This window comes from Ptychodera flava, chromosome 12, assembly GCF_041260155.1.
Source record: "Ptychodera flava strain L36383 chromosome 12, AS_Pfla_20210202, whole genome shotgun sequence".
Classification (NCBI taxonomy): Eukaryota; Metazoa; Hemichordata; class Enteropneusta; family Ptychoderidae; genus Ptychodera; species Ptychodera flava.
The window spans coordinates 17,411,622-17,424,039 of NC_091939.1; the positions used below are offsets into that span (position 1 = coordinate 17,411,622).

The 12,418-nt window shown below is 35.5% G+C and overlaps 1 protein-coding gene across 12 annotated transcripts in view; it reads right to left on the reverse strand.

The window, feature by feature from the left end:
- Positions 1 to 12,418, reverse strand: part of LOC139145221 (N-lysine methyltransferase setd6-like) — a 14,280-nt gene continuing 1,862 nt past the window's right edge. For 5 of the 12 annotated variants that reach the window (XM_070716231.1, XM_070716240.1, XM_070716234.1 and 2 more), the window contains exons 2-10: positions 8,285 to 8,393; positions 6,268 to 6,412; positions 4,973 to 5,120; positions 4,168 to 4,296; positions 3,611 to 3,842; positions 3,083 to 3,181; positions 1,770 to 1,955; positions 1,201 to 1,300; positions 1 to 336 (exon numbers count right to left, since the gene is read on the reverse strand). In XM_070716231.1, coding sequence (XP_070572332.1) covers positions 110 to 336; positions 1,201 to 1,300; positions 1,770 to 1,955; positions 3,083 to 3,181; positions 3,611 to 3,842; positions 4,168 to 4,296; positions 4,973 to 5,120; positions 6,268 to 6,412; positions 8,285 to 8,393 — 1,375 coding nt within the window. In that variant the 3' untranslated portion in view covers positions 1 to 109. The other 7 variants (XM_070716229.1, XM_070716230.1, XM_070716236.1 and 4 more) reach the window with 4 other exon arrangements.

Genomic DNA, 12,418 nt, shown 5'->3' on the forward strand with positions numbered 1-12,418 from the left:
TTGTTGACTTTTGAGTTGTGTGATTTTATTTTTCATGAAAATTAAGTCACACAGCCAAGCTCTGCATGTGTCCCATAGGTTGAGCAGTCAAGAGTTTCCCCGATGACTGCTACCTTTGTGATGTGTCTTCACAGAGCTCTTTGGCCGTCATCAACAGTTGTTTTTGACCATGCCTGACTTGTAAGGCATATTTCTGACGGGATGACAAAAGTGATAGTTTGTCAGACTCTAGCATTTGACTGTCCTCCGCATGGCTGTAAGTGTAGGTATCTAAACGCTGTTGAAGACAGGTCCGTAGAAGCTTTCTGGAAGACGGAGACATGTGAGTCATGTCGTCTGAAAGAAACAGTAAAAGATGTGAAAATGTGACAACACTGCCATAGACAAAGTAATAGGCCATTTTCGTGACCCCATGACATGACCTCACATCCTGGTGTTTCTAGTGGTATGAATCAACTAGCTTGATTGAACACTTCTCTAAAGGCCAACCATATTTACATAATTCTGAACTGATTGTCAGTCGTGAAATTATTCACATTCAGGAAAATGTTGACGTTTGAATACCACTGAACATAAAAGGGTAAAAGATCACATGCAGTGTCATGAAAATGGCCTATTGAAAAGGAAAAGGGTTACTTCCTGCCCAGTCAAGTGGTGAAACTATCATTTTTGACAGGCAGTCCCTCTATTGTACCTGAAATAGAAGTCACAAATGGCAAATATTTGGGCTACTTCAAAGTATGATAGTGAGAGAACTGGGATCTCAATTATGTCTCATTCTGTGCGAACAGTGTAAGGTTCTGGTTTAAGTAGTGCATAAACATTTTAACATATGTTGGAGTAGAACATAAAACATGTCTATTTTCTCTGAAATGCTGTGATTTGGTCTAATTTGCCATGATTCAAAGGAGTACCATGTGCCAGGGTTTAAATGAAAATCTATAGTGAAGAGCTTGTTAAATTTCAGACCTGCAATGGAAAACTAGGAACACAGAATAGGCAACATTGCAATGAGGAGAAGGGCAATGAAATGTGAGGACTGAGCAAGATTATTGACTCTAGGAAAGAGGCCCTTGAACTCATCATGTAACTTTTACATGGATCCATAAATGGGGGAATTTTGAATTGGTAAGGGTACCTTCTCTAATAATAATGGGTCCGTGAAAGAAATACAAATGTGTTTTGTTGGAAACAACATACCTTGTGTCAGCAGTGTCATCTCATCTTCATCATCATCATCACTGTCATCTTGCCAGCTCTTTTTGAATTTCTTGAAGTCTTTCTTGTCAAGAGATAGCACCTGAAATCCAAGTACACAGATGCTGCTTTGGTGTTCACAATTTTTTGTTAAACCTTGTCTCAGTGTTTGTATCCATTTCATATCTGATCAATAGAAATTGCTGTGCAGGATATAGTGGAGTATTATTTCAGTTCTTTCAGTTGTCGCCCTAATCTATTGCCAAAAAACCTCCCTGTCAATAAATTGTTATCTCTATAGCAGACTGCATGTAGATATTTCCATGTAACCTGAAAGAATGGGAGACTGACTAATCTATACTTTTTGCTGGGTTTGTTTCAAGCTTTCACAAAATGCTGGTAGATAGTCATTAACATTCACTGGTATCACTGGTGCAATCAAGAAATTGAACATTTGGTGATCAGGATCTGTACTTCCTCCACTGAAAACACATCTGCCATTTGTAAAAGCGTAGCAGTGTATGTAGAATGCTGGCAGACTATAAGCATGAACAACTTGGAATTGTACAAACCTTTAAAATCATGGATAGTTGGTATCCAGTGATACCACTTTTATCAATGCCCATTTTGTCGTCTTCATCTACAACATCAATTTCCTGCATCCAGTTCCATTTCTGCTCAAGCAACTTTAAACTGTTGTTGTCGTCATTGCTGAGAATCCTTGCAGACTCCAGTAAACAGTTAAAATTTATTGTCACCTTAAGGCATTAATAAGAAGCGACAAATATAATGTCAAAAGATGCACAATTTTGATTCCAACATTTGACTGCACTATTGTAGTTGCTCTTTACATGCTGTGTACTTGACTTACATTGAAGTTCTTAAAGATTACAAGCAATATATAATTTTCGTGAAATTTAGCACATACTCTCATTTATGTTGTATAATTTCAAAAATGAAAAGTGGGTGTCACCGTATTAGACTGAAAGATCTGTTGCTTGAGGGCGCTCTACCCTCCCCCCTTGTAAGAGGAGGGGAGAGTAGAAAAAAAAAAAGAAAAAGGGGAGAGTAGAGAGCGTCCTCGGGTGATGGATCTTTCAGTTTATTACCATATCTGTTTGTGTTTGCATGGAAATTTGATCTGAATAGGGTTCCCTAAAACAATGTCAATTCCAAAATACGGGTGATTCTAACTTTATAAAGTATGGAAAATACTTTGTGACTTGGATATTTTGATGAATTGCTTTTATTAGATATTTGATTGTCAACTACACTGTGAAAAAACTGTGATAACTGGATGTCAGTATGGTGGGGAATCAAAGGCAAATACAAATAAGGCCTCTTCAAACAGAACCCGAACTGAAATGTCAATGTCAATTGATCCTGAATAACACCAAATGAGACCTGCCTCTCAGGTATAGTCCTGTCATTCTAGGGAGTTCAAATGCGCCTAAAGCATAGGGCACTCTAGAATTTGATGCACTTTATCTCAGTAGTAGCTTTCGTGAATACCATCACTGGCTCACTAAAATGATCAAAAGTCACGGAAACAAGATAAGAATTGTTTTCTGTGAAGTTGTTGGTATCTGATGTGTAACAACACCAGTTTGAAACAAAACGTAAGCATGCATGGTGCTTCCAGGAGTTGAAACCATGACTTGGAACAGTATACATTTGATACCAGTAACGGGTCACACCCGGAATTTGAATGGACCGCGGCACAAAGTGAACCACGTGCACAAACGTGCATAGGTGTATTTAAATACGTGTTTGTACATGTGGGTAATTTGTTTGTACTGCTGTCATGTGATCTCTTGGGTGTACTGAGTCTGTTGAACACCGTGCGTCCTTTTCATTGCGGGGCAGAACTATTGAACACACTTACCATGCCATAGAGATTCTGCTGGTAGGGTTCCGCAAATCCATACATGTGTAACAGCTGTCCATTGGAGAGATGACCATAGGTATTGAAGATTTCCTCTCCCTAAAGCCATGAAAACAGGACACATCATCAATGTTACTCCATCTCAATGCTGTTTAAGTAGTCCAGGAAAATTACGACTTTGATTATAGCACTGATCATCATCATTACACTTGCAGTGGTAGTTTGGTTGACAGAATGGTGTGGATTTTTTCATCTATTTGTGGTCATGCAATGCTGAAACTTGTGATTGGATCCCTTGACGTGCGATTTTTAGTTTCAGTCATAACACTGGTGGTAACAATGTACAAGATTCGCCAAATTCCAGAAATATCAAACATTTTGGACAAACATGTAATTTTGCATATCAATAATGGAACTCTGACCTCATTGGGAATCAGTCCTGTTATGAAATAACAGTTTGGATAATTCTATAGACCGATTTTCAATATGGCGCATACATCTATAGATGCAAATAAGAATGAAAACTACCTTCTTTATTGATCTTGTGCTGACCATGGTGAGACTTTTTTCACCAAAATTCAAATGTGCATTGTTTGCAGACACATGGTTCAATATGTCAGCCACAGGAACCATGACTGGAGAGGCAGCCTTTGTCTCCTCCTCCCCCTCACCCTCCTGCTGTGCCTTGCTTTCTGTGAAGCTGTACGCCATGATGAAAGCCACCATCTTTTTGTACAGTTCAAAAGTGTGCACATCAAGGCTAAAAATGAGAGAGTAGAGATGAATGCCATGGAGATATCTTTATTTAGAAATGGGTACTTGAGGGCTCTGTAGTTTACCGAGTTACTAGGAGCAGATAATTTTTACTCTTTTGCTTTACCTGTTTTGCAGTCCCATCTTTACTTCTTATATTGCCAAGTTTATATGTCAACATCAGGTCAAGTTGGATAAAGACCAGTAAGGCATAATGCATCCCATATTTTGCACTTAACAAAAACTTCAATATTTGAAGGTCCATGAATACCTATATACTGTAAATATGATTTTTACTGACCAAACCTGCAATCACAGTGAAGAATACTTACTTCCAGAAATCAGGATGCTTTTTCATGAATGGCAGTGCAATTTTTGTGTATTCTTTCTTCATATTTTTCAAATCCTCTTCAACAGCATCTGGTATCCCCGTACCTCCAAGTTCTTTCTCAACTTCTTCTCTGGAAAAGGAAACTTACCCCTTTGAGCGCCAAAGTCTATTTTTGTCACCTTTATTAAATATAGCACTGTCAATTTTTTCTGATTTTTGCCAAAATTTTGATAAAAAACTGTGGCCGATGAAATGTGATATTCATTTGGTCCAAAATTATAAAAAAAAACTTACAGAAAAGTTCACAAAAATTTGTAAAATACTGCATTGAAATTTTGGTGGGAAAAATTAGAGCAGTCAAAGGCTTAATTGTAGGTTAATGTGACATATAGTGAGAGCCATACCATACATAACATGGCAGTTATCTCTACACTGTGTGGGCAAAGTTTCAGTCAAAGCTTGTACAACAGCCATCAGCTTGAGCGGTGTATAAGTTCTTTTGAGTGCCATCATTTTGTTTTGGTTAAATTAAGTCAACAATTTCTTTTTAACCATGTTGTTGTAATGGTCTGCCATTTTAGATTTAGGTATTACCGTATCATTGTGACAGATTTACAGGCTGAAAGCTTTGCTCACGCCACTTGCCTGTCATCTCTGGAAAATTTTAATAACAATCCACAACATGGTTGGTGAAGGGGAAAAGTGAATTGTTAACTGATAGAGCAAACACGACAGACATCATTGATTCATTCACATACTTCAGGCTGTGATTCATGCAGAATTGAAGACTTAAATAACATGTTCACCTTGTCCAGAACATAGGCTGATCTAGAACTGCAAAATCTGGACACAGATCTAGATACGGTCGCCATAGTGATTTCTGATTTGTATATTCATACATCAAGGCCAACAGCAACGGCACCCAACCACTCGCACTTGCCAGTTGTTCCTTTCCTGAAATTTATAAATCATATAGTAACTTAGAAATATACAGGGCATCAAATGATTTTTCACCTTGCCTGTAAAATATGGCGATGACTTAATTCTTTTGGTTAAAGGATCTGGAATTTTGATGCGATTCCAACTGTTTTTGTTACTTTACGATGGATACTGTTCCGATGAATGCTACTCCCATACAACTATACATTCAATGAAATTAACTCAAAGAAATGCTGTGAAATCAACATTTCAATACCACCATTCAGAAACACTGTGTAGCTTTAAATGCATGTGCTGGTATGTCCAGGTATTAGTAGCCATGGTTAATTTATGACATAACATTTGAATTCAAAGCCGATAATCAGCTGATATTGCAGCACATTTATAATGGTAATTATCCTTTTTACTATTTCTTCATCTTGTTTGTAAAAGAAATGTGTGTCATAAAAGCTCCAACAAGGTTACATATTTGGTACTTCTAAATATGAAATAAAATTAAAAATTATGTATGGCACATTGAGATGCATTTAAAACATTTATATTTTCTTTAATGTAATATCAATTTTATACTAAATATTGTAGCCAATATGGCATAGTTAATTAATGTGCATTATTTTGTTTATATTACATATTTATGGTTCATGATTTGAACATTTTAGTTTCAAACATTCAAGTGATAAGATCTCAGCTTTCCATTTGGGACTCCACATCTATGTTGCTATGTCAATAATGCTTATCGCAAATGAAGTCATACATTCTAAAATAAACAATTGTCCAAAACTTTTACCAGATTCTCAAGAAAGACCCTTGTAAGAATGGGGAAATTAATACCTTGTCACATCTCATGTTCTGTTTAAAGGGATACAGTCATCAGAACTGCACTCGAAGGTTGTATGGGACTCATACGACCAATGTAAACACTGTATCTAAGGTACGATGGTGATTGATGAAAGTTAAAAGTAAACATGTCTGTCATAAAATCTACATCATATAATTTAAATGTTGCAGCTATGATGATGAGGTGCATCTAGATATTGAGCACGAAATTTGTTTGTAAACAAGAAACTCGCATAGGCGCAGTTCCAACAACAGTTTCCCTTTAAAGTATAAATTATAAAATCAATTCAGTCAACTTATCAATTTTCAATTCACATGTTCATACCTTTCCTGAGGACCTGAGCCACTTGGCAAGTCTCGGAATGTAACAGCAAAGATCTCTTGATTTCAAACAGACATTCTCCCTCTTGCAAGTCATCAATGGCCACCATGCCGTACTCTGCACAGGAACCCTGCTTCCTGATGGCAACCTAGTCGTTATACAAACAGGACACATTTTACTATAAACTTTATCCCACACACGTAATAGTCAACAAAACATACCTTAAGGTAGTATGCACCTCGAAAGTGAAAGACTTAAAACTTTTGCTCAAACCTTCCTTAAAGAATCTTTCAACCATTCTCTTACCGAATCAATAATAAAAATTTGGTACTAGAGAAACAGAAAACAAACGATTTACCAATATTTAAAATTCAAAATGGCCTCCATCCCTGTGTTATCTCTATGGAGAAAAACAAAATTGTCGAATTTCGAAAAACTAAGCCGCTGAAAAATTTTCTCACATCAAAAGCTTTAAAATGAACCTCCACTAGTGGTATATCAGAAAAGAATTGTACATGTAAAAGTTTGAGAGTCCAGATATTTGTCCCTGAGATGCATTCTACCTTAAGAAAAACACAGATCTTCAATCCGACATGGATTAGTGGATAAGTGAAATGTACCAGACAAATTTCAGTAAATGGTGATTTAATAAATAAAACAATAAATAAAGAAATCACATCAATGACACCATTGCTCCCCATATAGTTTACAACACAAGCTTAAAGATGCATGACAATGGTTAAATTCTAAAATCCAAATTGGAATACATCTGACCTTAGTTATCCCCAGAGAATTCCATACAAAATTCCAAAGCTCTCAGTGTCAGACAAGCTGTTTGAAGAATATGACTTTTTGACTGAAAATCACAAAAATAGTCCTAAAAATATTAGATGGCAAATTTCACCACAATTTGCTCACATCTCAACTGGGTCATCCCTAGAAACCAGCAGACTAATATTCAAAGTTGTCAGATGAGTGGTTATGAAGATTATGTTTTTTTTGACCAAATACCACACTAATAGCCTAAAATAAAATTCTACATGGCAGACTTTGCCACATTTTGCACACATCTCAACTAAGTCATCCCTGGGAACCAGTAAACCAAATTTCGAATCTGTTGAATGAATAGTTATAAAAAAAATGTTTTTGACCAAAAATCACAAAACTAGCCTTAAAAATGCTACATTCCAGATTTCACTATAATATGAACTCTCCTGAGCCATCCAAAGTAACAGCTGTAAAATTTCAAGGCTTCAGGACAAATAAATTTTAAAGAATTTTGACAAAAATATCCCTAACAAAAATACTCCTAGAAATAGAAAATGAAACATATCCCAATAAAATGACTAAATTTACATAGAGTTTGTGCAAGGTACCTATGAACAGAATATTAACAAAACATGGCCTGTGGTTCCAAAGTTTCAGCATTTTGAAAGATTTTGCTTTTTTTTAACCTCATTTGCAAATTTTCGACACAAACATGTTCAAGAACTAATTCACATTTCCCTATTATGCACCTGCACACCAATACTAAGATGGTAGGTGCTGCAGTTCATAAGTTTTTGTTGTGGACGGATGGACATACATACATATGACAAACATTTTTCTAGCCTATACAAATACCTCCCATCAAAACACACATACGATTCTACACTAGGCAAGGTTTTTCAATCAAAGTGCTTGTTTGCTGTTTATTGTATTGTTTGGTAATCTATAAAAGAAGTTTAAAGTGTCTATTTTTTTCTGACAGGAAGTTGGATTATTTTATCCAAACATCCAACTTATTTTGTTTTCAAATTTTAACTGAATTCCATTCCAATAGCTATAGATTTAAATTGATGGTTGTTATCAGTAAATTACAGAGGATAAAAAAAAAAAACCTGAACCATATGCTGACTATATCCACATCTCAAATTTCTTTTGGAATGTTTAGAGTTTATTTAATTTTTTGTCAGGTTTTTCTTTAAGTGAAAACAATAAACCTCTTGCCTTCATAGTGAAGAATTCCATTCCTGCTCACCTTTTTGTTCAAATTGAAGTCATTGTCTTCACACCATCTAACAAATTTTTTAAGTTTCTGATCATCGGTGTCATCAACCTTCAATTTTTTGGCGGGATTATCCATTCCACTGGGGACAGAAAAAGGAACGCAAAAAAATTGTGGGTTAATTAAAGATATATGTATCGATCTGCTTATGGATAATCTTAAAAGTTGCCGTCTGCTTTCAGTTTAACCACATACAATAGTTTGGTATTTTTGCTCAATGTCAAATGTTATCCTTATAATGATTCATTTACTGGGCCTCACTTCACAATAGGCTGATCAATCAGAGCTCCAAAACTATTTCTACACATAAATTATAACCAAACTTGACAGCCTACTTTGCTATAATTTCTCCAGGAACTAAATGTTCATGCCACCCATGAGGAAAAATGATAGGGACTCAGATCTATAAACTGATATGGGGGTATGTTTCATGAAAAAGGATGTGTACTAGTATATGGTCATGTATAAAATAAAATAGCCAAATTATGCCAAGAGATAATTAATGCTTTATTTCCCTGGAATGTTGTGTGTAATTGAGACCATAATCTACTGCATTTCACATTCGTGAGGCACTCATCATAAGAACTTAACACCAATGCACACTCTTGTATCTGTTGTTATTTGGGCACATTTCTGAGTCAAAATTGAACAAATTTCTCTCTAAAATAATACGCAGAGAGACAAGCCTTGATGAGTTGACTTTACTACATTGAAAATTACGAAAATTATGTTATGAATGTTTTAGATTTTTTTCTCAGAAATATTGTAGGTTATGATACAGCTATGTCAATACCATGAAGTTTGTGATGTCATCCAGGTGTCCAGTATTGTTGCTCCAGATGTTTTCTACATCTACAAATTCCCTGCCATTGCCAAAAGTATAAAATACTAGCAATAATGCACCCCCTCCTTCCCATAATAGATGCAAGCAAACTTTGCACTCTACACACATGGCTTTGCCTTGTACATATTGTGTTGTGCCAAGTTTCCTTTCATCCATTATGGTCTTTGTGGATTACATTATCTTGCAATAACTGAATCATTATGCCCTCTCCACTAACAGTTTTGCAAAATTCAAATCCAATCTTAACATAATACTATCTCGATAGATATATTAAATTTTGTATATTAAATTCGCAGGTTGTTTTTAAAATTGCATGGTGTACTCAAAAAATTTCTTTGGTGATAGTAATCTTAAACATGTGATGAAATATGGGCCTGCATACCCTGACCATTTATGATACTGCATGGCTTCTTTATCATGTTGTATTGCTCCAAAGGACACATTCATAGTTTACTGTTTGTACAGGAACACGTGCACATTAGAAAAACTTCCTCTACCAGTAAATTTGCCAATCAAAATTTCAAAAATCTTTTGTCACCACACAGTAAGAACTTTGTATGATTTACAAATTTGATAAAATTTGCTTTTTTTGTTAGATGCCATTGTTCTACAAAATTGTTTTTAAAAGTATCACAATGAGTAAATTGACACACATTCTACACAGTTCAATAATTTAACAATCTTTCATTCATCAGAATATTTATGATTAGAGTTCTTGTTAACTTAATTTCTTTTCTTTTCTTCTTCAGCAAAACTTTAACAACGTATATTATTTCTTTTTACTGTCAATATTTCTTTTCTCAAATTGAAAAGGGATTCAATAAACGAATAAATTAATTAAATCAGATTGCTATAGTCTCCATGTTTAGTGAAGCAGTCGGTATGATATTAAAGAAACATTAATTTTGACCATCAGGTTGTAGAAAACAAATTCTGCCAAGGCTTTGATGAACATTTACATGGCCATGTTCTGTGTGAGGGTGGATTGAGTTGCTTTAAGGCAGAACGCACCTCAACTTTCTACCATATACTAACTCTCAAATTTTTACGATTCAATTTTAGTCTATCACTTGTGAGGGCTCATTTTGAAGCTTGTGGAGAAAACTGAGTTTTTGCAAGCTTCCTTTTATGAAAAATCAAACATTTTATTTTTCTCCACAGATTTAACACAGGGATGGTGGCCATTTTGAATTTCAAGTGTTGGTAAATATTATTTGTTTCTCTAGTACCAAAATTTTGCATGGTGACCCCTAATTTTTATTTTTGATTTTGAAAGAGACTTAGTTTACTGTTTCCTTGAGGAAAGTTTGGGCAAAAACTTGAGTCTTTCACTTTTGATGCGTGTTGTACCTTAAAATGCTGGATCTTCCTCTGTCACTATGCCTGACATGTACTGTGACTTAGGGCTGTCATGGGAAGCAATAGCACAAATGTGAGATTAGTTCAATGTGTATTTCTCTTTATCGTCAACTTTACAGTGGTGAAAATAACACTTATTGGAGTAATTTCATTAATTTAACAGTATCCATCTTTGTCAGATGATTACTTCCTCCCATTAATCTGAAAATGGGCAAAACAAGATAAAACAGATTATCTTTCATATTATCTGCACTTACTACTAATCACGCTAATGATCAATCATGTGTATTGCTTACATGTTGTGAAAATCAATTTCCCTCCTATGAGCATAACATAACCAATTTTTTTGTTCACTTTTATTTTCTGCTAAGTAGTTAAATACAGACAAATCAACCAGAGACCCTAGTATCTTTATCTTGGCTGTAAGGAAAAGCTAGTGAGTAGAAAGCATGACACGCATAACCTATAGATTGGCTGTACCATTGCAAAGAATGATGGATAAAAAGCAAAGTCAACCACATCCCATTCAGTTTCCATTACAACTACTTGTGAAGGAGTTGCAATTCATATTCAAGCAGAAACCATGATTGCATAACACAAACAGGTATGCTGAGTCAACCTTAAGTGTCAAATACCTTGCTCTTTTCTGAGGAAATATGACAATGTTGCTTAAAAACCGTCACTCATTATCATACTCACTGTTCAATTCAATTCTTGAGTTGAATGTTACACGTGTGTTCAAATAAAGCAGAGTAGGTTTTTGAGAGGAGGATCAAGAGGCTTCTTGATAGATAATGAGTGGATGGAATAGATTGCAATTTCAACACCTTTAAGTGATGTGTTACCTCCTTAACTATCCCCATAAAGACCCTCACAACTTTCTTACAAAGATCCAGCTACCAAGTGCAAATCTCTCGTGTGAACAGCTGCATTGTAAGGTCTGAGGTAGACACCTACTCATGCAGAGGAGGCGTTTCAGTATTGGGAGTAGGTTTGTTATTCACCTGTTCCATGCGTCTCAATTATTATTTTTAAAAACATGCAGGCAATACATTTCTCTCAGGGAAAGAAAGGAAGGAGTTGATATGTTTTTTGGTGATTCTGCAAAGAATTACAAGAAAGATCTATACAAAGAAATTGACAATTTTTTCAGACGTTTCTTAACAGCTATAGTAGATAGCAGGAAAAAAATTTTAATTTAACTAACATTTCCCTTTCAGCTTTAGTCTCTATGGTTTAGTAGATAACAATGGCTTGTTTTCTTTGTTAGATTTTTTCAACTACATGTACATGTAGCTCTTCTGTATGTTTTTATTTGCATTTCCAGTGCCCAGTGTAATTTTGCTGCTCCTTTTGTTTTCAATGAGCCCCTGCTTTAAAAGGGTTGCAACAAATAAATAAAATAAATAAATAAAATAAATAGGAAAAGCCCTTTGATGTAGTACCTGAACGTGGTACTCTTACACGTATGATTTAAACCTGTACTCACAGGTAGTTCAATCTGTTATGTTTTAAAGGCACTTTCTCAGTATGATTGGGAATTACCCTATTCATGGAAAATGGATTCAATTACCATGAAGTAATCACAGTCATGCTATTATCAGTCACCCTATGCCATCAATATACCCACAGGCCCACGATCCATATCACTCACCCTCCTGGTAGATAACTATGTCCCTGCAAAAACTCAATTTAGATAAATTTGTTGAACTCCATCTGGTCCACCTGTTTATTATTGGGTGTATGCAGGAAGAGGGTTCAATAAGGTTACACCTGTAGAGTAGATAAGCTTTTCCTGTTATTCCCATCATGGTCACACCATATTTGGACCCTGTTATCACCGATCAAAATGTTGATTGGGGAAGGGAGGGGGCAATGACCTTAATTCTCTGATCAAGACTTGG